General features: G+C 41.0%; 2 protein-coding genes across 4 annotated transcripts; both read left to right on the top strand.

Moving 5' to 3' along the window:
• Positions 1 to 863: 863 nt before the first annotated feature.
• On the top strand, positions 864 to 12,479 carry LOC120720778 (sialoadhesin-like). Of its 3 annotated transcripts, none has more exons than XM_040010554.1 (10): positions 864 to 1,635; positions 1,997 to 2,078; positions 2,392 to 2,427; positions 4,769 to 4,886; positions 5,397 to 5,545; positions 6,849 to 7,091; positions 7,965 to 8,234; positions 10,325 to 10,576; positions 10,721 to 10,858; positions 12,270 to 12,479. In XM_040010554.1, exons 1-10 carry the CDS (start codon positions 1,606 to 1,608, stop codon positions 12,374 to 12,376), a joined length of 1,425 nt encoding a protein of 474 aa, XP_039866488.1. In that variant the 5' UTR covers positions 864 to 1,605; the 3' UTR covers positions 12,377 to 12,479. The 3 variants fall into 3 exon arrangements, with proteins under 3 accessions (XP_039866488.1, XP_039866487.1, XP_039866489.1); XM_040010553.1 differs by having other exon boundaries at positions 865 to 1,635; positions 6,843 to 7,091; XM_040010555.1 differs by having other exon boundaries at positions 874 to 1,635; positions 6,843 to 7,091; positions 10,730 to 10,858.
• A 4,223-nt stretch (positions 12,480 to 16,702) lies between these two features.
• Positions 16,703 to 20,025, top strand: LOC120720742 (P2Y purinoceptor 14-like). Its single transcript, XM_040010511.1, has 3 exons — positions 16,703 to 18,063; positions 18,163 to 18,422; positions 18,624 to 20,025. Exons 1-3 carry the CDS (start codon positions 17,959 to 17,961, stop codon positions 19,273 to 19,275), a joined length of 1,017 nt encoding a protein of 338 aa, XP_039866445.1. The 5' UTR covers positions 16,703 to 17,958; the 3' UTR covers positions 19,276 to 20,025.
• Positions 20,026 to 26,548: the final 6,523 nt, after the last annotated feature.

Here is a 26,548-nt window from a genome sequence, read left to right as displayed (position 1 = left end):
ACCACAGGAACCAAAGAGCCAGTGTAGTCTGCAGAAGAGGTGAGAAAAACAATCACTCACACATTTTAAGTCCAATATTTCTGTCAAACATTCTTGGGGATATTGTGTGATACTGGTATCGAACCAATATCACACAACTACAACAAACGGGTCTCGGCCTTTAAGATGTACAGAAACATCCCAGAAACATTTATGTAAAAGTGGCAGATGCTGATAAATCCTATGTGTCTCTATACTTGATGCATTGCTCATAGATGTCGATTTCAAGTGAATTCAAGTTAGACTTCAGTCTTATAACACAGAAAGTGTGTGTTTCCTGTTTCTGCTTGTGACCTCGAACAGTACATCCTCAGTCATAACCACAGTTAGTCAGACAAACACCAGTGGAAATAAAACCCCTTATAAAGTGGAAGTGATTCTGCTTCTTGAACAGAGGCACCAATATTAATTTTAATAGCATTAGCATACTTAATATTGTTTGAGTGAAGTGTGCTGCAAAAAATAACCTAAAGTGATTTTCTAAGATTAAACATTAAACTTTTTAATATGTATCAACTTAACTGTAAAGTAGCAAATAAGGTGAATGTCATTACATAAAATGCTTTGTTTGGTCTTGTTAAGAGCTTCTGGGGATGCCCTTGATGGTTGAGCTGATATTGCTGTCTCAGTCAATGCATCAAGCACAGGTGGTAATGACCAGGTTGATTGACTTATCAACAAACTGAAAAAAAAAGAGAGGAATCAATAAGTTAAGATACCATATTCTTTACATACTGTGGTAAATACTTGTCACGGTTTTGCAGCAATGGTGCAAACCTGTGGCTATTTTCAGGAAGCAGATGCGTGAGAAAAGTATTACTGAACAGTAATGACACCAGTAGCATTTTGTCCAGACGGCCACAAGAAGGAAAGTCAGTCCAGACTTGTAGGCACAGAGAAAGTTTGGATTTATTTAACTGTTTAATGTAACTTCTTTCTGTCTGTGTTTTCTGTATTCATTTAACCTTTAGGTTTCATTTGCCGTAAACCAAGTGAGAAAGTATGTGGAATGGACATAACTGCCAAGACATCTTCACTGAGGTAGAGCATTTGTTATGAAGGGAGAAATCCATCCATCCATCCAGCCAAGAGGTCTCTTTAGCCCACGGCCTCCTCTTGGTAGGACATGCCCAGAATACCTTACCCAGGAGGTGCCTGGTAAGGATCCTAATCAGATTTCTGAACCACCTGAACCAACTAGGAGGATGATTGGCAGCTCTACACTGAATCCTTCTGATATGAATGAACTCTTCACTCTGTTCCTGGCTCATTCAAATATCTGACGTCACAGGAAGCAACCCTCTGATCCACTGGGAAACACCCAGAGTGCAGGCAGCAAGCCTACAAGAATACCCACCACGTTCTGCTGTATAAATGACATTTTAACCAGGGAAACTATGAGTATGACTCATGTCTCACTTCTTAAGTGGACATTACAGGAACAGCAGCTTTTGGCAGTTCAGTGTTGTCTTCATGACGCTTGATACTAAGCTGTTTAGAAGATGGGTGGATTCACAGAGCAACTTCAAATAGACTTTGCGACTTGGAGTAACGAGCTCTCGCCCTATGTTCCAGGAAGGAGCAAACTTTTACCAGGTAGGTAAGAAAGATGTGCTGAAACCTATCAGCTACAACTGGCAGATTATTATATTCATATTATATTGATCCCCACTTTATTCCTTATATAAAAGCATTCGATGGCTTCTAATGAACAGCTGGCTGTTTCATGTCTCAGTTCCTGCTTGCATTTATCTTTTGATTTTTTCAAAGTTTGGTGTCAGAACAAGAGGATCTGAATCCTGTTTCATTTCTCCCCCTGTTTACAAACACATTAACATAATTTGCTATACCAGATAAAGGATTTCTTCTTAAATGCCTTGAAAAAGTGTTTTTTATGTTCTTTTTGGCTTGAACTCACATCCTCCTCCCCCTCACCACCGTGTGGTTTCTTTAACAGGATGTTGTCGCCACTTTTGCTACAAAACGGTCAGTGAAACTGCAGCGTGCAGACGCTATGAAGGCAATTCTGCTTCTCCTCTGTAAGTACAGAACAAAAATTAACAACCAAAACTTCTTGTCACACAATACTGCAAAAGTACTGTAGATTAAAATGCACAGAGGTGTGTTTGAGTTCTTTGTTGATGTATAACTCGTTATAACGTATAACGTTGTTTTTGCTGCACACAGTTCTGTGACAGACTGAATGGCTGTATTATGAAAGTTTAAAGTTATCAGATGTCTTAAAGTTAACAGTTGCAAATGAAAGTTAGTGATTTCATGTTTGTGTCGTATGACTGAGAGTTTTTAGGAACACTTACACACTGTGTGGTTTGACTTTGACTTTCATATCAGTGTTGAGCACCTGCCGGACGTCAGCCCAGAGTCGTGGTAAGATTCAAGCCTGTTTATGTCTGTGTGTGTGTGTCTGTCTGTGTGTCTGCATGTGTGTGTCTGTGTGTGTGTGTGTGTGTGTGTGTGTGTCTGTGTGTCTGTGTGTGTCTGTGTGTCTGTGTGTGTCTGTGTGTGTGTGTCTGTGTGTCTGTGTGTGTCTGTGTGTGTGTGTCTGTGTGTGTGTGTGTGTCTGTGTGTCTGTGTGTGTCTGTGTGTCTGTGTGTGTCTGTGTATCTGTGTGTGTCTGTGTGTCTGTGTATCTGTGTGTGTCTGTGTGTCTGTGTGTCTGTGTGTGTCTGTGTATCTGTGTGTCTCCGTGTGTGTGTGTGTCTGTGTATCTGTGTGTGTGTCTCCGTGTGTGTGTGTGTCTGTGTGTGTCTGTGTATCTGTGTGTGTGTGTGTCTGTGTGTGTTTGTGTATCTGTGTGTGTGTGTGTCTGTGTGTGTGTGTGTCTATGTGTGTCTGTGTATCTGTGTGTGTCTGTGTGTCTGTGTATCTGTGCATGTGTGTATCTGTGTGTGTCTATGTGTGTCTGTGTATCTGTGTGTCTGTGTGTCTCCGTGTGTGTGTGTGTCTGTGTGTCTGTGTGTCTGTGTATCTGTGTGTCTCCGTGTGTGTGTGTGTCTGTGTATCTGTGTGTGTGTCTCGTGGGTTTTTCTGGTCTGTGTGTGTCTGTGTATCTGTGTGTGTGTGTGTCTGTGTGTGTTTGTGTATCTGTGTGTGTGTGTGTCTGTGTGTGTGTGTGTCTATGTGTGTCTGTGTATCTGTGTGTGTTGTCTGTTTGGGTCGGTGTATCTGTGCATGCTGGTATCTGGGGTGTTGTCTATGTGTGTCTGTGTATCTGTGTGTCTGTGTGTCTCCGTGTGTGTGTGTGTCTGTGTGTGTCTGTGTATCTGTGTGTGTGTGTGTCTGTGTGTGTGTGTGTCTATGTGTGTCTGTGTATCTGTGTGTGTCTGTGTGTCTGTGTATCTGTGCATGTGTGTGTCTGTGTGTGTCTGCATGTGTGTGTGTGTGTGTCTGTGTGTGTCTGCATGTGTGTTGACTGAAAGCACTGAGATGTTATTATAAACATTTTCTTCTCTAATCTAAAACTCTTCAAACTGAACCTCACCAACTGTTTCCTGCCTGCAGAATCAGGCTTTTCTTCCCAATGACACCAACACAGGCTCCTAAAGCTAAATGCTAAAGCCCAATGTTTTCATTGCATTTTCTGCTACTTTATGATTCATATTTACACATTGGAAATAACAGTCAATCATTTAAAAACAACCACCATCATCACCCAAGAAAACTAAATAAGTCAGTTGCCTCACTGATGAAGGTCCCTTAGCTCCCCTAGCTGTTACAGTATCTTTTACCAAATCAAGCATTCTTATCGTAGCCTTAGCTCAACGCAGACGCATGTTTGCCCCTTGGTAACCAGAGATCTGTAAGACAACATGTCACCCAGCAGATAAATGTCCGATCAGAACAAATAGCTGCCTTACTTTACTGTTTATTACTGCTGTGGGGCAACATAACACATGAGTTCTGTTAATCACATTTCTTCTGTGTGTGTGTGAAGTGAAGCACACCATCATCAGATCTCTCAGACTCATTATGGTAACGACAGCAATTGCAAAGCTCAGTTGTTACACTGTTTCACTAAGTTGGTAACTCTCTGGGTTTTTGATTAATTCAGTGAGTGCATTTATTCACTTTGGCTAACATCTGGTCTCAAATAATAGCCCCTCAGAAACAGCACTGAGCTGAAAAATCAGAATTTGAGCATTTTTATTCAGCAAATGTTCAGAAAGCCCAAAAGAACCACATGCTTATCTTATTTAGGCCATTGCATGGGAAGGAAACAGGAAGTCAGTCGACTTAGGAGGCACGGCTCTCATTGGTGCAGGTTCAACAGAGAAAGGCGCGTTTTCTTTAGGCCAAAGTTTGCATGAGTTTACATGACACCAGAGTTTGTAGTGGAGGAAGCTTTCTCAGCACGGGGTCGACTGTTCAACTACTGTTCATACGTAGGATGGTAACAATGTAAAGTGCCTTAAAAACCACACATTTACTACACTCACCGACTGTTTGTGGATCTGAGTGGATTATGTAGAGATGTTGCTGGTGATGTGTTTTTCTCTCCAGGTATGATGGTACATTTCTCACTGATTTTTTTACCAGATCCCAGCTCGTTTTGTTTGTTATTTTGGCCTTTGTTCACCCCAGAGTCAAAGCTTTCAGTTTGGTATCAATAAAATCACCTTAACTTATAAATTTGTTTCTGGGTATAACTTTGGGGACCACGGCAGGGTCAGCTTCCTTTTAAACACTTATGCTGTGCTGTCTCTCTCAGCCTCTTTGAAGGTCACTCCCAACTGGTCCCAGTTTTTCGAGTACGAGCACATCAGTCTGAGCTGTGAGCGGATCGCCTCCGGTGAATGGACAGTGTGGAGATCCCCAGCGAAAAAAGGGTCAGTTTACTGCTTAAATAACTAAAATCACAAAACTGGCATGTTAAAGGTAGAGCACTCTTTATGTTTCACTCAGCTAATTCATCTTTTTAGTTGCTGTTGCTGTTGTGCAGGAAGAAAATCATTTCTAAGTCAACCCAAGATGTTTTCAGTGTCTAAACCTGATAGGTTAATTCACTGAAAATGACTCTAACTGCAGACTGAAAGCAAATAAAAGGATATGTTAAAGAAAAGCAATCAGCAAAATAAAGAGCAAATTCCAGCGGTCTCATAACAAACTGCTGACAAACTGATATTTGACTGGTGATTCAGAGCACCAAAGTACTTTATGAGTGACAGTGAGAGTCAGCAGGCATCTGGCAAAATGCCTGGTTTGAGAATTTTTTGCATAATTTACAACTTTGGACTGTAAAATGTATCCAGTATAGTACTGAATTAGATAATTAGTTTATTCATTAGTTGTCTAAAAATGAAGTTGAGATTCAGGTTAACACAAACGATTTTTCTCAGGTTGAAAGTGTCTGACTGCACATCAGGCTGGGGTATTCAAACTTCCTCTACCTGTGAAATTAAGAGAGTCACACATTCAGACTCCGGGGTTTACTGGTGCCAGTCCACACACGGTCACAGCAGCAACGCCATCAGCATCACTGTCAATGGTAAGATTCATTAAACTGCATTTCAGCATGCCTGAAGGAGAAGCTACATAACTCCTGCTTCCTGTTTCAGGACAGTGGAGCTACTAAAACCGCAAACTTGCTATGAAATTTAATGTGACTCATTCATGTGTGAATCAGCTCTTCTCTCTCCAATAGACTTTTGCAACATTTGCAACTTTACACGTCAGTGTTTTACAGGGAACTAGTTGTGATAAAGGGAAGCACATCAATATAAACCAAAAAGGTTTAGTTCAGTTAAATGGACTCATTTTTATACACAACTTGCTTCATTCATTCGGGCCGATCGTGGCTCAAGAGTTGGGTGTTCCTCTTGTAATCTTAAGGTTGCCGGTTCGAGCCCCGGCTCGGACAGTCTGGTCATGGTGTCCTTGGGCAAGACGCTTCACCTGCCGCCTACTGGTGATGGCCAGAGGGGCCGATGGCGCGATATGGCAGCCTCGCTTCTGTCAGTCTGCCCCAGGGCAGCTGTGGCTACAACTGTAGCTGCCTCCACCAGTGTGTGAATGTGAGAGTGAATGAATAGTGGAATTGTTAAGTGCTTTGACGGGTCCCGAAAAGCGTTATATAAATGCAATCCATTATTATTATTATTATTATTCTCCCATTAACACAAGCACTATTGACTAACTTGATATTTGGCATTGAGACTGGTGCAGTCAGGGATTGAACCACCAGCCTTTTGGTTGGTGGTCTGGCTCAGGGCTGCAGCTCCAAACAAGCCACACTTTTGCAGTCTAACATTTAACATTCAAGTCAAAGTCTGTGAGCTGTAGCTCTTTGATGTGCTTCTGATCAGCAGCGACCTGCTCTACTTTCTGTGCCACAGCCAACCAGAGCTAATGTTGCATGTTATGTCAGTAAGCTCACTGCATGTGGAAAAAATGATCTATAATGCTGCACATTTCTTGGTGTATGGGGCTGTTCATGATCTGTTTTAGAAATGGATGCCTGATTGACCTCTATGAGGCTGGTAGCTAACCTGTGCAGTGTTAGGTTACCTAAACTGGGACGCTCAAATAAAATCATTTTTAAAAGCAGCTAAATTACTTTTTAACAATACCAAAAATGATCCCACTCGGCCTGTTGAATATCAGTTGTGTATGTGGACGCAACACCCCCAGTCCTTCTCTGTAAACCACAGTGACCTAATTTCTTTCCTGCAGAGATTCAGAGATAGCTGATTTTGTTAGCATAATTGTTCTAGGGCAGTCACCTCTTCCCTGTAGGCTGTCTCCTCACCTGAAATCACACAACAACATATTTCATTTTTCTGGAGGTTTAGAGAACCCAGTGATCCTGCTGAGTCCTGCTGCCCCTGTGGTGGAGGGAGAGAACGTCACTCTGCTCTGTAGAACAAAGAATCCCTCCAACCTCCCTGCTAATTTCTTTAAAGATGATCACCCCATCAAAAGTGAAACTGCAAACCACACGACCATCTACCAAGCATCTAAAGCTGATCAAGGTTCCTACAAATGTCACATAAGTGGTCATGGGGAATCACCATCCAGCTGGCTGCTGATACAAGGTAAGGAACAAAGTTATTTCACTAAATAACAGTTCTCCTGCTGTCTGCTTAAGCTGCTTCCTGTGACGTGACCCAGATAAGTGAACGAAATAGATGAATGGATGCAGACAGCTGTATAAAGACATAGTGAGGGTAAAGATGACTGAAGAAGAAACATTCAGTGCATCCTGGGACTCCCCCAGCAGCCTACACCTAAATGCAGCTTAACTAAGGGAGGATTCAGGGTAAGAGTGGACATGCAGCCAAAGTCCACAAAAGTCATAAAGCCAAAGTAACTTGTGTTTTGCCCACATACACCGATGGTGATCTCACAATCTAAACAGATTAACTGGCATTCATCAGGATTCATTCAGTTCAAGTATGAACAGGACGGCTGTGAGTGTGCTGAAGGAACATCCTAAAAATCTCTTCTTTACTCTTGGATTTGGTTACCTGACATCATGTATTTATTAGGATTTGTGTTAATTAGAAAATCTTGTTGTAAAACAAATTGTGTTACCAGTCTCAGTGAGATTCGTAGATTTGTAGCACTGCAATACATCATCCAACACGTTGCTTTATATGTAATAATGTGTGCCAGTCGGACTGGGGTTTGTAAAGGTTTAAATATATATGATTTTAAAATGCATATTATATTAATATTAATTGGAAGGCACTGCATGAATGGAATTCTGATTGGGGCTCAGCAACATAATAAATACATTAATTGAATTTTGTTGCATATTTTTTTTTAGTGTAAAAAAGATTCAACACGTGTATCATAGAAACAAAGTGAATAAGCAAAACAGAAGACGTCTCAAAACAACAGGAAATGTGAAAACATTGAATACAGCGCAACATATTTTAACTCACTGAGTCTTGTTCTGTCCCCAGATCATTCTGACCTTCCCACTCTCACACCGTCTCCCAACTCAGCTCAGATGTTTGAGTATAAGGACTTGAATCTGAGCTGCGGCATTCAAGGATGGACAGTCAAGAGATTCAGCACCTTTGATAAACAAGTGTCCGGATGTGAAGTAGTCTGGGGAAAAGCTACTTCCTATGGTTGCATCCTCCACAAAATCAAGGGGCTCGACAGTGCTGTTTACTGGTGCGAGTCTCCTACACACCAGCGGAGCAACTCGGTCAACATCACAGTTTATGGTAGGAGCGGGTTAAAAATCAAATTTGAAACAGAAGCCCTCAAAATGTATACGAATGATTGGAAAACTAAACACATAATAGTCATGCTTGTAAAACACGTGTCAAAGTTGTTATAACAAAAATGGTTAAATGAACACTTTTTGTTTTACACACAAACAGTGGAGCAGTACAGCTTCACAGCTGAGCTCAGTGGATGGATGCTTTACTATGAACAACCATAGTCGAGCTAAACAAAAAAAAACATGCATTTCTATTTCACTGATGCTAGTATTGTTTTCTTTTAGTTAACAGAATCCATGATTAATCACAAAGCTGTAGTGCTGCACACTAAAGCGGATAAAGTAATGGTGGAGACAAAGTGCACCATGTTTAATTTCTAAGGTTTAACATACCAGGAAATAAGAAAAAGTAATTAACACATAACTTAATGCACCATATCAGGACAAAACCTAATTGGAAAAGCAGGCTGTGAAAACCTAAATACACCTCACAATGCTGCTGCTTGTAGGATCACAGTTACTAGCAGCAAAATAATAGTTTCCAACTTCATGAGAATAGGTTGGCCAACTCTTCTTTACAGCATTGTTTCAGTTTATTAATGTGCACAGCTCTCTATCTTAAGATCCCACAGGGTTGCAGTCGGGTTCACTCCTGGACTTTGCATAAGCCATTGATACATTTGATCACAGAAGATGTCGTTCTCAAAATCCTGTAACTAAGTTTAAGGATGTAAATTCTCCACTGTTATCTTCTCCAATGACATACGCCAACACAATGTAAAACAGCTACCTAGACTCCCACAAGACTGATTATCTTGTTAGTGTTACATTAAACAGCTTTCATTGAAAAAGCTGGCCTCAAATCAGAAGTGCATGAGTGCCTGGTATAACTCACAAAAGTGTGCCTTAAAGCAGATAACCTGCAAGCTGTAGAGAAAAAGGCAGCTCACTATTCTAGATCTTCATTTAGACTGGAAGAAGAGTTTGCTGCTCTATAATAAAAAGACGTCTTAGTATTTGTCACTGAAAACAACCCCAGGTTTCCTCAGGTGACCACAATATTTTAATACACAGAGAAGAACATGCAATAGAAATTAAAGGTACTGCACTGCAGTGCTCTGAATCATGCCATATCTATCTAATAAACTCTGTTTTCATGTAGATTGATATCTCTCTTCACACACAAAGGTTTATTATGAAGTTCCACAGGGTTTAGTGGTGGAATCAATTATATTTTTCCCAAATATATTTTTCCTATCATTAGAAGACATACCATACATTGCATTTCACTTTGGTGCAGATAATACCCAGCTTTATCTATCCATGATGACACACACTGATTAGCTAAACTGCAGGAATTTCTTAAGGACCTGGATGAGCTGTAATTCCTTGCTTCTTAATTCAGATGAAACTAAGATTATTGTCATTTGCACTAAAAATGTTGGAAACATTGTATCTAACCAAAATGCTTACTCTGAGTGGGATTACCTTGGCCTCCAGTAACACTGCGAGGAGTCATTTTTGACCAGGATCTGTCCTTCCATGTACATATTAAACAAATGTACAGGGAAAGTGCTGCATATCCACAAAAAACGTCCATGCAAAAAACTAGTTCAGTCATTTATTACTCAGAATCTGCACTGTTGTAATTCATTATTATCAGGATGTTCAGATGATCCACAATGACAGTGACTACTGTTGTAAATTGCTGCAATAAAAATGAAACTGAATTGAACTGCATCTTGTAGAAGTACTCACACTTGCTGATGATCAAATAATCAAGTGCATTTAGTAGCACCTGCCCAGAATACTTCCTCACCCACTGTTTCTCTATTCTGGCTTAATTTGTTTATATGTCATGTCATGTAGTTCCTCTGAGGTTTTATTTACTTAATTTTAAGAACTTTAAGGAATCAGAATATTTTATGTCCTGATACTTGAAACCTTAGTAACTAAGGAAGGTTTACTTTCTTTATTTACAATGATTGTATCTGCCTCTCATCAGACAGTGCTAGATAAATAAAGCTGAATAGCATGTTCTGCTACATGGCATGTACTCGTGTATTCAAACATTTTGTTTTTATCTTTCAGAACGAGAATATACTCCAGTAATCCTGCAGAGTCCCGTCCTCCCCGTGATGAAGGGAGCTAACGTTACTCTGCTCTGTGAATCAAAGAACAGTCAATCCGACATCCCAGCAACTTTCTATAAAAATGAATCTATTATTGGGACTGGGCCTAGAAGTCACATGATCATCTATAACGTCACAAAGTCTCATGAGGGCATGTACAAGTGTAACATGAGTGTGGGAGTGTCTCCATCCAGCTGGCTGTTCATCATAGGTAAGGACTGAAAATCCAAGGAATGACATGACTGGTGACTTTGGTCTTTTTTCTTTGATGTGTATTAGACACTGTTCATCTGTGGTTTAGAGAGAAGATAAAAAGAGCTTTTTTCCAGCAAGATCTTTGATTGTTTGTTTCTAGATCCTGAAGATCCTGATGCCCCCACCTCAGATCCTCACAAAAACCTGTCTTCTCTGGGAATACTGCGCTACATCTTGGTGTACTTCCCATATGTAATTTCCACATTCCTCATGGCTTCTATATATCGCATGTCTGCAGGTAACACTCATCATTATGTTCAAATATCACCCGTCCATCTCGTAGCGTTGGATCTATAATCTTTACCAGAATAGAAAAACACTGGTTACTGAACATGAATATGAGTTACTATGTAAAAATCAGAGAATAACCAAAGTTATTGCCGTTTTGATGGAGGAAATCAAAATGCCTGAGCCACATTTAATTATAGTTCACACAAAAGTTGATAAGAAAAGCAGGGAATTGGCAGACGAACTGGCCAACATCTACAGAGACATGTTTTCAGGGCTCTTAATCTACCAGTTTCCTAGAAATCTGGGATGATGTGTAGAACAGCATCAAAAACAGAAATTCATCATTAGCGCATAAGTGCACCTATATTTATTCTGTTTTTCACATCAAAAGTATTTGTATTTGAACAAGGATAGCAAAAGACTAAGACATCTCATTGTGGTTCAATTTTCACTACTAATCGGGTTATTTAGGGACATGATGGATATATTAGATGATCTCATAGAGGCTTTGTGTTTCAGAAGCAACCCTTGGTAACCTCCAGTCTCTGTGTGTTTATTCTCAAACCAGTTGCTGAGTGGTTGTGAGGTGAGATCAGTCACATAAAGGGTGCTGCATCAAAAGCCTTCTTGTGATTGCTTTGGACACTTGTAGATTGCAGTGGTTGCCCAGATGCATGGAAGATGCAGACTTTGCCTTAAAAGTAAAAGTTACGCATCATCTGGTTTCTGTGACACTTTTACTACAGCTTGGCAAGTATTTGGCATTTATTTGCAGAAAAGTTAGTGTCTTCCTTTCAAATTATAGGCAACTTTTGCAATGTGCTAGTGACCAAATTAAATACAAGGAGGTCCTCAATGTATAGCTTTTTACAACCAGCTTCATGTTATGGACGGCCAGCAACTTCTAGCAACCACTCATTGGGTCACAGAATACACATTATTCCAGAGGGGTCAGTGACTGGATTAATGGGACCAATGGGCTAATGACTCAAAATCAATATACATAAGGGAATAAATGAAAGCTTAAATTTAAAAGCCATGATCTTCAGGCCCTCAGGCAGCGCTGCAGTAACGTCTTGATATTCACATGTCCCGGGTCAGGTTTGGAAGTTGTTTTAGCCACATGTTAGTTTTAGTCACTACAATCTGCAATTCAAATAAAGTCTAATACAGTTTGGCGGTCCAGTTTTTCTGTCTTAACCCTTTCCATCCCACTTTCTGTTGGCTCCAAATTATTTAAGATGGAGACAAATAAAAGCTCAAATCTATCGTCAGACAAGAATAAGTTAACATCTACAGTCGATGTCAAATTAAGTTCAAATTAAGAATGTATTATTCAAAAGAAAAATGACTTGAATATTCTTTATATTTACAGTTTGTTTCATCACTGTTATCATTTCTTACTTTGCGCCTAACAGGAAGGAGCTCACATGTTTCCATAACGATGCCTCCACCCACCGAGGAAGATGAGGACCAGTCGTATGATGATGTCATGGCTGACGTCACCACTGAGCATAATTTCTAACTTAAACTCTTTGTCATGTTTTGAAGTCCTGGTTTTACATGAATTTTGTTGCATGTTGTTTTTAATTTTTGTATCAATAAAGTTTTACTGTTTTTTTTGTAAATTCATTGCTGTGTGTTTTCTTTAGTTTACATCTTCGACCTCTTAACATGAAAAATGAAGCGGTGCTTTCCTGGCAACAAACGTCATCAGGGTTAGAGGTGAGATTTTATTTATAGGATCTATTTTTAGGGCAAAGGGAGAATTTAACTGTTAGTTTCAAACTTTACTGGGTTGAAGAAGTATATTCAGAATGAATAGAATCGTGATGTTATGCTGCCACCTGCTGATGGCTTCTTGTCACTGCATCTCTGAGAGGCGACTGTGGAGCTACAGCAGGAAACTGACTCTGAGATATTAAAGATGGAGCTTTATTAAAACACCACCAGACTTTATTTCTGACTTCAATCATACTCAGTGCTTAAAACTGATGATGCATATACATGTATATTTTAGTTAGTTGTTATTTAGTTGTGTGAAGGGAACCTGCAAAGTGCGGTGTATATGACAATAAACTTCTTGAATCTTGAATATTTTTTTTAATGTAATGCTTACACCCCACGAAACAGGCCGTCTGTATTTTCAGTCTGATGACTGACAGCCTGCACAGAAGGAACCCTGATCCTCTCACCAGAGAGAGGCCAAACTGAGTGCAATCATGGTTGGCTGAAACAAATCACAGAATGCATGAAAGCTATTGGAAAAGGTACTAAATCAGCTCAATTTAACTGAGCAAGTGAACGAAAGTTTAAAGTAACATAAAAAGAAAATCAAATATTTTCCACAACATTTCTTTTGCTGGCCACCTTTTCAGTCCCCAGAGAAACTGCGATATCGGCCAGTCTCTGGTGCAGCCGCTCCACTGCTGGCTGCTCATTTGACCTCCAGAGATGCTCATGTGTCCTTCTCCATGTCCAGGCTGATGCTCTAAAGTGTCTTCAGGCCTCGCTCAGCCTCGTGGTCGACCCTCTGAAGTGGTTAGACCCCTGCACATGGCCTTCCTTTCTCCTTTCGTTGTCTCCTGTGCTATGCAAACCTCTCACACCTTAGTTTATTCTGGCTTTTATATCTTGCTTATCTTTGGACTTCAGCACTAAATGGTCACTTGAGTTTTCATCTGCCTCCTTTTTCTACATTTGGGTTAACAACTTTCTAGATTTAGTATTTCTAGTAATTCATAGCATCTGTAGTTATGCAGTGAAATGGGTAACACAGCAAAAGAGTTTGTAAATGTAAATGAGCAAAAACACGCAGCCATTAGCTGTGTTTTCACTTCTATTATGAAAATAAAAAATGGTGCCAAAAGGTAAAAAACTAAAATCTTGAAAATAAGTTCTTCTTGCTACGAGAAAATATTGAAATGAAAACAGGTTTTGACACTCACTTGAATTCAGATTTCACACATTTAACACTTCTTACTTTGTTGTAAGACTTGGGCCACAGACTGGTTGAGTTTATTCATGCCTACAGATCAGTGATTGTGCTAATAGCTGGCAGCTAGCATGGAGTTGATGAGGAGGAGAAACTTGTTGTGGGCAGCACACATGGGAGAATTTCAACCCCAGGTTTGACCACGAGAACAGTAGAAGCATTCAGCCATCCAAAAAACATCTATCCAGCAAGAGACGCAGCTGCAAGATGTAACCTAGATTTGCTTCTGAGTAAAATATCATGAGCAGAAATGATGCTTGCCAGTGAAACTACAGCAGGAGGAATCTGCCAGTTCTGCAGTAGTTAGAGCTACAGTAACAAAATATGCACAAATGCTGTCTATTTAAGATCATGTTTGTGTTGAGTTCAGCCTCATGTTGATCTCTGATATCATACTCATTTTCCTGAATGCTTGGGATCGATTAAAGCTCTTTCTCTCACTGATATCATTTGACTCGAAAGGCCTCACCTCCTGCAGGAGGTGCTGTAGTAGAAGAAGAAAACCAGCCTACAGCTGGATGGTGAAGCTGGTGTTGATTGTTTTGATGAGCAAGTCGACATTAGAGAGAGATCTGAGATAACGTCAACGGGCACTAAAAAGTGCCTTCAAAACAAAATTCCCCTTCAGTGTACGGAAATAATGTGCAGTACAGATAAGCAAATGATGCATGTTGTGGTTGCTTAAGAGCAAAGTCAGACTTTGAGGGGAAAAAAACTCAAATCAAACTGAATTATAAAGGTGGAAAACCTGTGAAGTCTTATCAGAAAGTGACAGTGTGATATGACCATCTGAGAAAAAAGTCCTGACATTTGAAGAATACAATATACCGGCAGCCTGTGCATCATAAATGATGAGAAAGCATATCTGTTCCTGCGTAGGAAATTTGTAGCCCAGTTTAGCATAAAATACAAAGAGGAAATAAATATGAGGGTAGTAGTGCGGTCTCTGTGAGTTTCCTGATTTGCAACAATATCATTAAACTCAGAGGACTCAGCGAATCAAGCAGCTTTCCTGCTCGCTGAAACGGCAGAAACACAGGTGAGTCTTATTTACGCTCAAAACTTTTGTGCTTAAGTTCTAATTTCATGCTTAAGTTGAACGATGATTTGTAGCAGCTTCTGGGCAGTAGAAACACACAGCTGCCTCAGCACCACAGTTGGCTCCTGCCAGTGTTCAGGGTGCAGATCTATTGATGTCATTACAAATTGGTTATTGTTGTTGTTATAGACAAAGACTTAGCGTGTACTGGTGCCAAATGCACTGATAATCAGCCTCACACTCTTTTATGGCTTCGTTATGAACAATCTGTTCACTACCATTCAAATGTTTGGACACCTTCTCATTTAATGCTTTTTCATCTTTTGTCCTGGAAATTGTTTTTAATGCAGTTATGTAGTAAACAAAAAAGTGCGAATCAACTCAAAACACGTTTTACATTTTAGATTCTTGAAAGCAGCCACCCTTTGCTTTGTTGACAGTGCGGGTTTCAATTATCACTTTTAGCTTGAATATCAAAATATAAATGTATTTTGCCAGAAACACCAGAATCTCAGGTTAAAGCTTTCATTTGAACAACCATCAAACAGCTAAAACAGCAAATGACAGCAGGTAAACAGATTCCAAATAAAGACGTAAACACAAAGCTCACCGACGGCACGCATACAGACATGCCGCTGGGGCTGAAAGCCAACATCTTACAGGTTCTGATTCTGCACATTTTGTCACTCTCCAACCAAAATTCACTGAAACAGCAGAAGAAGAAGATCAAAACTACACGCCAAATTTTATAAACATTTACATAACATTTACATTCACAGCATAAACAGTTCCCTCTTACCATAAAAATCACACTTTCTGCACAGCTACTACTTCACGACCAGTTTCCCATATCTATATCTAAGAAATGTAAGCTTTTTAAAACCCTTAGCTGTGTCTCTAATCAAACCTCTGTAACTTTTCTCTGCTTCAGTTCAGCAGCATCACTTACTGTTCATATGTTGATTAATGTTTCCCTCAGTTTTTGCTCTACTCCAGAATATTTTTAAGGTATTTGCTATAAAAAACCAGGCCAGGAAAATTTCCTTCATGTTTTTCTGTGTTTTAGCCTCACTTACACTGACAAAAAGGCATCTGCTGTGATGTTTACACCTGTGATGAAGTCTCATGAGTGTTAGTACTGATAAATGATCAGAATTATAATATTTCTTACTGTTTGAGGCAAAATTTCCCTAATTTAAATTGAAACAAATTAAAAACAAATCGATTACAGAAATCAGTGACGATACCCAGCCCTCCTGCAAACCCTTGACCTTCTCTCGGTGAGATTCATGTTGTAGACACCTGCCGTGGCCTTCACTTCACATTCCTTGTCAGGCTTGTCAAACTTGTCAGTTTGCATGTTCTCCCCGTGTTTGCCTGGGTTCTCTCCGGGTACTCCGGCTTCCTCCCACCAGTCCAAAGACATGCAGTTAGTGGGGATAGGTTAATTGATTAATCCAAATTGCCCATAGGTGTGAATGTGGGAGTGAATGTGAGTGTAAATGGTTGTCTGTCTCTGTGTGTGGGGCCCCTGTGACGACTTGCAGGCGACTTTCCAGGGTGTACCCGCCTCTCGCCCTATGACAGCTGGGATAGGCTCCAGCGCCCCCTGCGACCCTGAAAAGGACAAGCGGAAGTGAATGAATGGATGTTATCATTGTGTCACTTATCCACTTCACAGGTTTTTATGTTAATTGGAATGAATCAGGGATGTTCAGACTTCATAGCACGTTGTTTTTTCAGATGTTTCATCTGATGCTTTCAGTGAAAATCTTCAATGTAAATAGTCATGAAAATAAATAAAAACCATTAAATAAGAAAGGATCTGTCTACCAGACGACCCAAGCTTGAAGGATAGACCACCCGCAGGGGCAAGAGGGGATTTATTATTATTATATACTCAGCCTTGGAAAGAGCAAAGCTGACTGACAACCTTGGCCAACCACTTGAAGAAGTATACTAGAGATATTAAAGGCAGAAGAATAAACCAGCACTACTCCACGGAGCCATCTGAGGTGTACTCTGAGTGGCAGGGGAACAAAATGAGAACAGTGCCACTGAAGCTGGAGACAGAGCAATAGTGGAAGAGCAACCATGGCGGCAATGCTCAGAAAGGGTCATCAGTATGAGCTGAAAGTTGGACATCAACAGGCCCATGATTCACGTCCACTGGCTGAAGAAACTGACTCCACTCCATTAGTGACTAGCAGCACACACACACACACACACACACACACACACACAATCAACCCAGCTGATAGTCAATGAGTCACTTCCAGAAGGGAGCAGTCCCATTTAACTACTGAAGAACAACCGGCCTCTGTACCACATGGATTCTCCTGATGTCGTAGTGGCTGAGTTAACCAGGCACATGGCTCAGTGCACGAGTGGTGCACCAAAAGACATTGGCAGGAATACCAGAGGAGAAACACGAGAAAATATTTGACAGTGTCATCTGCTTATGTATGCATTTATATATCACCAACATACTGTGCAACAATCTGACGTTACAAGCAAGTTACATTAAGGATTTTACCTGGTTAAATGTTAGTTTAGCTGACAGCTTTCATCTGTGTACTGAGATGTATGGGCATCCAACTTTGGATCAGCTGATCAGCTTTTCAAGTTGCTATTCAAAAAGCCCAATAATGGGGAAATACAATAATAAAGCCTCAAAGTAACAAAAGCATGAACCTTGATCGGATTAAAGAAGGCACTGCTTAAGTAGTTACCTGGTTAATTGCAAGTTAAAGTTATTCTGATCATATTCTGAATGATTTGCCATTGTGACTGGGGCCCAGTTAAACAATGACTACGTAGTAAGAGAGTTTTGAGATGTTTAGACGAAATATAGTTCCTATGCAATATCACTACACAAGATGGAGCATGTCATTAACACAGTGAGTGATGTGATTTAGAAAGGAAATAAGCATAATGATATTAGAAATGGATTAAAACACAATACTAATAATAATGTGTTAGAATAATAGGTCGGTTAAGACTGAGCAGTGGATTTCTATGACTGCTCCTTCTTGAACTCAATAAATTGGATTTATTTTTCAGCTCCAGAAACATGGCTGACACAATAAATGTGACTTCATCTTCCAACCAGACCTGCGATGCTGTTAACACTTCAGCCTATCCTTTCTTTATGCTGGTCTACAGTCTAGTGTTCCTGGTAAGTTTCAAATCATCAGATCACTGTTAAAAATGTGTTAAAGGTTCTCAGTGCATGTGCTGAAGTCCTGTCCTCTCCATACTTTCTGTGTTTCTTTAGGTGGGGTTAATCCTCAATGGCTTCATCATGAAGTTTCACTTTTGTGGAGCACAGCAGCGGGCATCGAGCAGCTTGAAGATCTACCTGAAAAACCTGACAGCTGCTGACTTCCTGCTCTGCCTCTTTCTGCCACTCCGCATCACCCACTATGCCAGCAGCTCTGTCATCATTCGGCAGCTCTACTGTAGTTTTGGAGCTTGTGCCATCTTCATCAACATGTACGCCAGCATCATATTCATGGGCTACATCGCTGCCAACAGGTAAACTTCATGATGAAGATTAGAGGAACCTTTTACCTTTTACTCTAACTGCATTTCATGGTAATGCTGTTTACGCCTCACAGCTTGACTAAAGCGCTGACAAGAATTTTGACTTTATTAATGATTTCTGCTGATTTGAAACTAATAATTAATGAATAGTGACTGATTCATCCACTCAACCCCCTTATCTTTTCTCTTCAGGTATCTAAAGATCGTCCGACCTTCAGGAACTCACATCCTGCAGACAGCAAAAACTGCCCACATCATTTCCATCATTACCTGGGTCTTTCTCCTGGTTCCGACTGTGACATACACCATCCTGTTTTTCATCACCCAGACCCCTGTGATCTCTAACCCCAGCTGCTGTGATCCCTTCTTTAGTGAATCAATCAAGCTGTTCTTCACAATCGTCCACACTTTGTCTCCCATCATCTTCCTCGTGGTCTTCATATCCCTGGTCTTCTTCTACTACAGCACCTCCCGCAGGGTGTTGCGGGCACAGCAGAGGCAGCTGGCCTCCTCTGGCTCCGAGAAGCTTGTCAAGCCTCGCAGGAACATGTTAGTGCTCGTCAGCATCTTCTGTGTTTGTTTTGTCCCCTATCACCTGGCTCGTCTTCCCTATAGTCTTCTGTGGAGCAATGACTCTGTAGGCTCAGTCTTGAACTATGTAATGGAGGTGACCACCATGGTGGCAGTTTTCAATGTCTGCCTGGACCCTGTTGTTTACTTTTTCCTCTGTAAGTCTTTCCGGGCAAAGGTTAGAAAGGTGTCCAGGACAACCAACAACCAACAAGCAACTGAGGAGAGTGAGAGTACCAAAGAGCCACTGGACAGTGTTCCAGCAATGAAGTAACCCAGTGAGTTGTAAGGAAAAGCTCAACATTTTATAAAATAGAGAGATTTGCATTTGGTTTGAGAGTCAGATTACACCAGTGAAACCAGTGTCATGGATCCCTAATCCTTGTCAGTTTAATGACTCTCTGCTAAGCACATGAATCAATACAGTGCTTAACACAAACATAAAGACAGAATCAGTGTTTGTGTTGCTTTCAGCTATTAGCACAGTGGCTGATTTAGCATGAATAAATTGAACCAGTCTGGGTTCACATGGATATAACACTTGGCATCTGATGAACATTTACAGAGGACAGAGATGACTCCCTTTGGGGAGAGTGTGATGGTATGATGACAGTTATGAAGTGAGGGTTAAAGCCATGCACACACTGGAAGTGATTCCCCTCATCGCACATGGCTCTGAAAATGGTTGTTGGTCACTTGTGGACATTGCAGGCTATGGTTGCCTGGGTAACGCTTTAATGTATTTATTACCAGGTTGTATATCAATCAGTGGTTCCCCATGTTCTCATTGGTAGTTGCTTCAATCTCTTACCTGGGCCCAGAAAAATGTCGTTCGCTTCATTTTGCCAGAGTGTATTTTTGTTGTAGTCATTTAAAGTTGCAGAATGTCATTCACTTTCTATGTCTCAGGTTGCCAAATTCCTGTGAATTTGATGTATGTATGAAGCTTAAATCTGTAAGAAAACCTGCATCAGAATGAGGCTTAATGAAAAAACGAGTACTGTGTCAAATAAAGCAGCATCTTAACACCAGTGAACTCGTTTTGGTTTCTTTTCTGAATCTTGTCAACAGTTTTTCAGGTCTTCGCTGTGTTCCCTCTGTCTGTCCATGATGTCATAGTGTCTGCTCGTGGGTCTGTCTGTTAAGTTCAGTGTCCAGTCTGGATCTCTGTGTCTGTATTTCCTGTTTTACTTAGAAGGTCCATTTCTGATGTGTATAACTGTGTCCCAAAACGTCGGCTGTATCCTTTGGAGGCTGTCACAGCCAGGCGACGAAGGCTGTCCCAATTCGGCGATTCCATCAAATGCAGACGACAAATGAGTCCTCCATTTCCCCAAATTTGAAGGATGGGTCGGGTGTGTCCTTTGTGGCCCACCATATCCCAGAATTCATAGTGCGGCCCAACCAATTTCAGTTCCCAACAATGGCAGCCGCTACTAAGTTTTAAAATTACTCTTATTAATCTTTCTGGGTCACAAAATAAACTTTTAACATTTCTCAGGTGAGAAAGTAGCTGTGTAAACTTCAAATATCTGCTTTGTTTATCGAGACATTGCATATGTGCAAAAGTGCGCCGATGTTTTTGGAGACGTCTGTTACCCACCCACTCAACCGGGGGATTCAATGGTCACTCCAGCCGGCGAGAGCAGCGGACCCCCGTCTTTTCAGACCCCCGCTCTTTCGCTACTCAGGTTAAACATGATATATAAGTCACTCGGATAACTTAAAAATGTAATTGTTTGGATTTTTTGTAATTAGCTTCCTTTAAGTTGCTTCAGTGATGCAGTTTTTCAAAACTTTTTTATGAAACTAGCACCTCTGTGGTTGTCCAGTTTCCTCTTTCTGATAAAACCTGTTTTACTGCATGCCTGTCGTGTTTAATAACCCACATAGTCACCCACATGTGCACAATGCAAATTATGCGGTTTCAGCATGTTTTGAAGCAGCTCAGCAGTCTGTCTAACCCACATGAGTCACCATTCTCGTCATCAGAAGTCTTTATTTTTCTTAAAACACTTAAAACATCATCATCTTTATTTATACAGCACTTAAAAAAAAAACCAAAGCTGTCACGAAGTACTGTACATTTAAAGTAAATAATAAAAATACACAGGTGTACAAAATGAATTGTTAAGTGATGATGAGAAAGTTGCACACATTCATCATGGAGGTGGATTCATGGTAATCTGTTCTTTTTACAAGGTGGAATGATTGCACAGCATGCAGGCTCAAAAGTACACATATGGGGTCAATTATAAACATGTATGGGATGCTGTGTAAGACATAAATAAAGCTAAAATACAAAGGTTTGGACACTGTTTTGCATGTTTCGGAGGGGGGCTATGTGTTTAACAAGTGCATAACGAGTGGTGCTGTAACAGCAGGATCATTCACACACACTGTTCTCCTGATTTGGAGGTTCTGGCAGTCTCGTGCAGACCTTTTTACATCCCGAGGGAGTTTACAGTAGTTATTGTGATAGCTGTTTATATACCGCCGGATGCTAACGTTAGCACGGCTCTCAGCCTCTTGCTCAACACCATAAACAAACAACAGCTTGCCCACCCTGATGGGGTTTTTATTGCCGCCTGCGACTTTAACAAAGCGTGCCTAAAGACTGTGCTTCCTAAATTTGTCCAGTTTGTGGACTTTGCTACGAGAGGAGAACACACTTTGGACCATGTCTATTCAAACATCAGGCATGCTTTCAGAGCGACACCCCTCCCCCACCTGGCTGGATCTGACCACCTCTGCATGTCCCTCACCCCCACCTAGACCCCCCTGCTGAGAAAAACAAAGCCCCAGACAAAGACAATAAAAACCTGGCCTGAAGGAGCCCTCTCTCAACTGCAGGACTGCTTCTCAACAACTGTATGGGATTTATTCTCCAGCCACAACCTCAAGGAGTACACGGACACTGTACTCTCGTACATCAGGAACTGTGTTGACAATGTCACCGTCAACAAAAGGGTCAGGGTGTTTCCAAATCAAAAACCCTGGATGAATAGCGAAGTGCAATCCCTCCTAAAAAGCCGCAACACTGCCTTCAAGTCAGGGGACAGGGCTGCGTATAGGGCGGCCAGGGCAGACCTGAGTAGAGGCATCAGGAAAGCTAAGGCTGCCTATAGGAGGAGGATTGAAGATCACTTTGCTGACAACCACCCCAGAAAAATGTGGCAGGGGATCAATCACATTACCAACTACAGAAGCAATAACCAGGCGACATCTAGGACTGATGCCTCGCTGGCTGAGGATCTAAACCGTTTCTTCGCCCGCTTTGAGACGACCAGGCCCTCAGCTGCCACACCACTTCCACCCGGCCCCAGCACTGGCACACTAACACTTAGGGAGCATCAAGTGAGGTGTGTTCTAAGGTCAGTGAATCCCAGGAAGGCGGCAGGTCCTGATGGAATACATGGAAAGGTTCTCAGAGCATGTGCTGACGAACTGACCGGAGTCTTCACTAAAATCTTCAACCTTTCCTTGTCATCAAACACCGTCCCGCCCTGCCTCAAAACCTCCACCATCATCCCCATCGCCAAGAAGACAGCTGTGGCCAGCCCAAATGACTACAGGCCTGTTGCACTTACGCCTGTAGTGATGAAGTGCTTTGAGAGACTGGTCTGTCAGCACATCAGGGCCGGTCTGCCTCCCACTCTGGACCCCCACCAATTTGCCTACAGGACAAATCGATCCACCGAGGACGCTATCACCATAGCGCTCCACACTGCGCTGAGTCACCTGGAGCACCGAGGAAGCTATGTGAGAATGCTCTTCCTGGACTTCAGCTCAGCATTCAATCATATCATCCCGGAGATCCTGGTCCAGAAACTGTCTCACCTGGGACTCTCCACCCCCATCTGCCTCTGGATCAAGGACTTCCTGACAAACAGACCACAGTCTGTCAGACTCGGCCCCCACCTGTCCAGCACCATCACACTCAGCACCGGGTCTCCACAAGGATGTGTTTTGAGCCCCCTCCTGTTTACGCTCTACACATCCGACTGCTCCCCTACCCATCTCTCAAACACCATCATAAAGTTCGCGGATGACACCACAGTGGTTGGACTCATCTCAAGGGGGGATGAGTCGGACTACAGAGATGAGGTCAACAGACTGACTGAGTGGTGTTCAGTTAACAACCTCCAACTGAACACCACGAAAACTAAAGACCTTATCTTGGACTTTAGGAAGGGCAGAGCAGACCCGGCCCCACTTTACATCCACGGGAACTGTGTGGAGAGGGTACACTCCATGAGGTTTCTGGGCGTGCAGATCTCTGATGACCTCTCCTGGACTGCAAATACTACAGCGGTGGTTAAAAAGGCCCAGCAGCGTCTCCACTTTCTGAGAGTGCTCAGGAGGAACAACCTGGAGGAGAGGCTGCTGGTGACATTTTACAGAGCCACCATAGAGAGCATCCTAACGTACGGCATAACATCATGGTATGCAGGGTGCTCAGCTGTGGACAGGAAAGTACTGCAGAGGGTCATCAACACAGCCCAGAAGATCACTGGCTGCTCTCTGCCCAGCCTGGAGGTCACTGCAAACTCTCGGTACCTCAGCAGAGCTGGCAATATCATCAAGGACCACTCTCACCCCAGCAACCAACTGTTTGAACTATTACCATCAGGCCGACGGTACAGGTCACATAAAACCAGGACAAACAGATTCAGGGATAGCTTCTTTCCCAGAGCTATCACCGTAGTAAATAAGCACAAAAACAATTGAACCTGCTTAGCTATACCATACCGTCACTGCCATTATATTATGCTGCTATTCATACTGTCATTATATTAATGCTGCTATCCTGTATATATCGTACTTACTATTGTTTGAGTACTTGCGATTATTTTATTGTACTTTTTATATTTTACATTTATATTTATTATTGAAACTTGCACCAAGGGAGTGGCACTCCAATTTCGTTGTACTCTGTACAATGACAATAAAGGCTATTCTATTCTATTCTATTCTATTCTATTCTATCTATTCTATGTTTCCCTACTGTAGGGGTCTGTACAGAGCTCTGAGAGGGTACAAGATGACAACTTTGGAATTCTACAAGAAACAGTCGATCATATTTGTTTGTCAAAGCTGAATTCAGGGCAAACTACGCTAAATTAGCATTTTTAGCTAACAGCTACAATAAGCATAAAAGTTACTGTACGGCTATCATTTGTCAACATGACGCTTGTTCTTTTACATGTAATACATTTATTAACAACCTGAGAGTTTATCCGCTGGTCATTCGACATGACGAATGACTTCTGAAGTCTTAATTCAGCTCAAGATGCTGTAGATTCCCGTCAGTAACACTTTCAGTCCGCTAGTAAAACGTAGTTCTATTAATCTGCGCTTGATTACTTTTGAACCGGAACCGGATGTAAGTCCCAAAAAACAGAATTTTGGAACTGAAACTGAATTGTAGAACTGAAACTGAATGGTGAGAAGTGAATCTGAAATTATTCAAGAGCTAGATTTTTAAAGGATAAAATACAGTTTCAAAGCAAATGAATTCATTTTCAAACTAAAAAATTCAATTTCAGTTTAGTGATGATCATTTTCAAACCAATAAATTGAATTTCAAATTAGGCTAATTCATATTCTGTTTTTAAAAGCATTTATTTAAGTTACAATTCAGATTCAATCTGAGCAATTCAAATTCAAATTGAACTTATTCAAATTCAGTTTCTGATGGCACAGATTTCTGCCCATATGAAAGGGCATAGCCTAACATATAAAACAGGAACAGACCGCTATGTAATTCATTTATTTCAACAAAGTAACTTTATTCTGAACATCACCTTTTTAAACGGTAACTGTAATGGACTACAGTTACTAAAATTTTGTTTTAAATATGTAATGCTGGTACATGCACTCTGTTACTCCCCAACACTGTCTGTGTACAATGTATAGTGCTCTAGCATGGTCCGTGGTAGTGATGTGCAAAAACACAGTGACTTCCAAACCCTTTTCTCAGTGATGATTCAGCTCTCATAACTCTCCTCCTCTCTCCTCTCAGTTCCAAGTTCCACTTAATACTTAATACTCCAGGGCTGACTGAGGCCCTCTGTTAAATAGTCAAGGCAAGAAGATTAGTGGCAGGTTTGACGTCTCCAGCACGGGAACGCTCCCAAGAGCGCGTGACCTTGATAAACATAAACAACACATACAGAGGGAAATGAGAGGGAGAGGAAGTGAGAACACCACACCAACGCAAGTCGACCGGTGAAGATCATCAGACCTTGACAGTTTCCATTTTGCATCATAGTCTAAACTTTGTGGTGACACCTCACGGACTAAATAATGAGTGATTTAGAAAAATTAACATCTACAAAAGTGACCAAAGAAAAAACAAGGAGGATTTTGGTGAAACACCTTCAGTACAAGTGACTTTAACCAGCATTAGCCAAAGAACAACCAGCAAGTTTCATGTTGCCATGTTTTTTATCCATGGCAACATGATGTTGCCAGGGGATCACCAACTGCTTTCTATGCTTAAGTAACTGTGGTGCAGCTGAAGTCATGTTTCCGATATCATTATTTTAACTATAACTGTGACTCTATTATTTTACAAACTTCAGCAACGTGTCTCATTACTGTCACACACAGGCATTAAAAACAGAAATATTATGTTCACTGTCATTAGTTCAAAATGAAAATATATTGTTCAAAAAGACAATTACTGAATTTTAACATTTGATATGTTCGCTTTGTGCTATGCTCCAGGACTTGATGACTCAATTTTCTTTTATTTATATTTAATTTGAGACAATTATTTACTGTACAGCTAACAGAGAGGAACTCATGTGTTTCCAGGACGATGAAGCCACTCACCCAGAAAGATGAGGAAAAACTGTGCGATATAGCTGACGTCACTACTGAGCATCATTTCTGGAACTGCCATATGTTGTTTCCTGATGTCTTTGTTTTTTTCTAACACAATAATTCCAGGTTTCAGTTCATGGCTTTGCTTTTGTTCCGGTTTGTTTGTGTTTTTCAGTTTGCCTATCGATAAAGTTTTTTTTTTCAAGTTTATTAGTATTAAAGTTGGCATTGCAGGATAACATGTAGATTTTCATTTTCAGATTCTCTCTTACACTAAAAAGTCGTCTTATCCCTCAATTGCAGCGGTGTGAAACATAAATCTGGTCCACTGGAAGGCACAAAATTTGGATTTTTAATTGTATTTTCATATGTATTACAGCTTTTCCTACTAAAGGTCATTCATACTACACCATGATAATGAAGTACAATACTACATAAACAATTAAATAACCAAGAAATGTTTTTCAATATCTAGTATAAAAAATAAAATAAGACATTTCTTGTAAACTGACAAAGATATTCTTTAAAAAAAATACAGGTCAATCAATGAATACATGAATGTAAATTTGACATATTCATATTCATATTTCACGGCACGGTGGTTAGCACTGTTGCCGCACAGCTAGAAGGTCCTGAGTTCAATTCCACCATCAGGCCGGGGTCTTTCTGTGTGGAGTTCGCATGTTCTCCCCGTGTTTGCGTGGGTTCCCTCTGGG

This window comes from Simochromis diagramma, unplaced genomic scaffold, assembly GCF_900408965.1.
Source record: "Simochromis diagramma unplaced genomic scaffold, fSimDia1.1 OVJJ01000418.1, whole genome shotgun sequence".
Lineage (NCBI taxonomy): Eukaryota > Metazoa > Chordata > Actinopteri > Cichliformes > Cichlidae > Simochromis > Simochromis diagramma.
The sequence above is the reverse complement of the archived record's forward strand: the minus strand, read 5'-3'. Positions and strand labels throughout refer to the sequence as shown.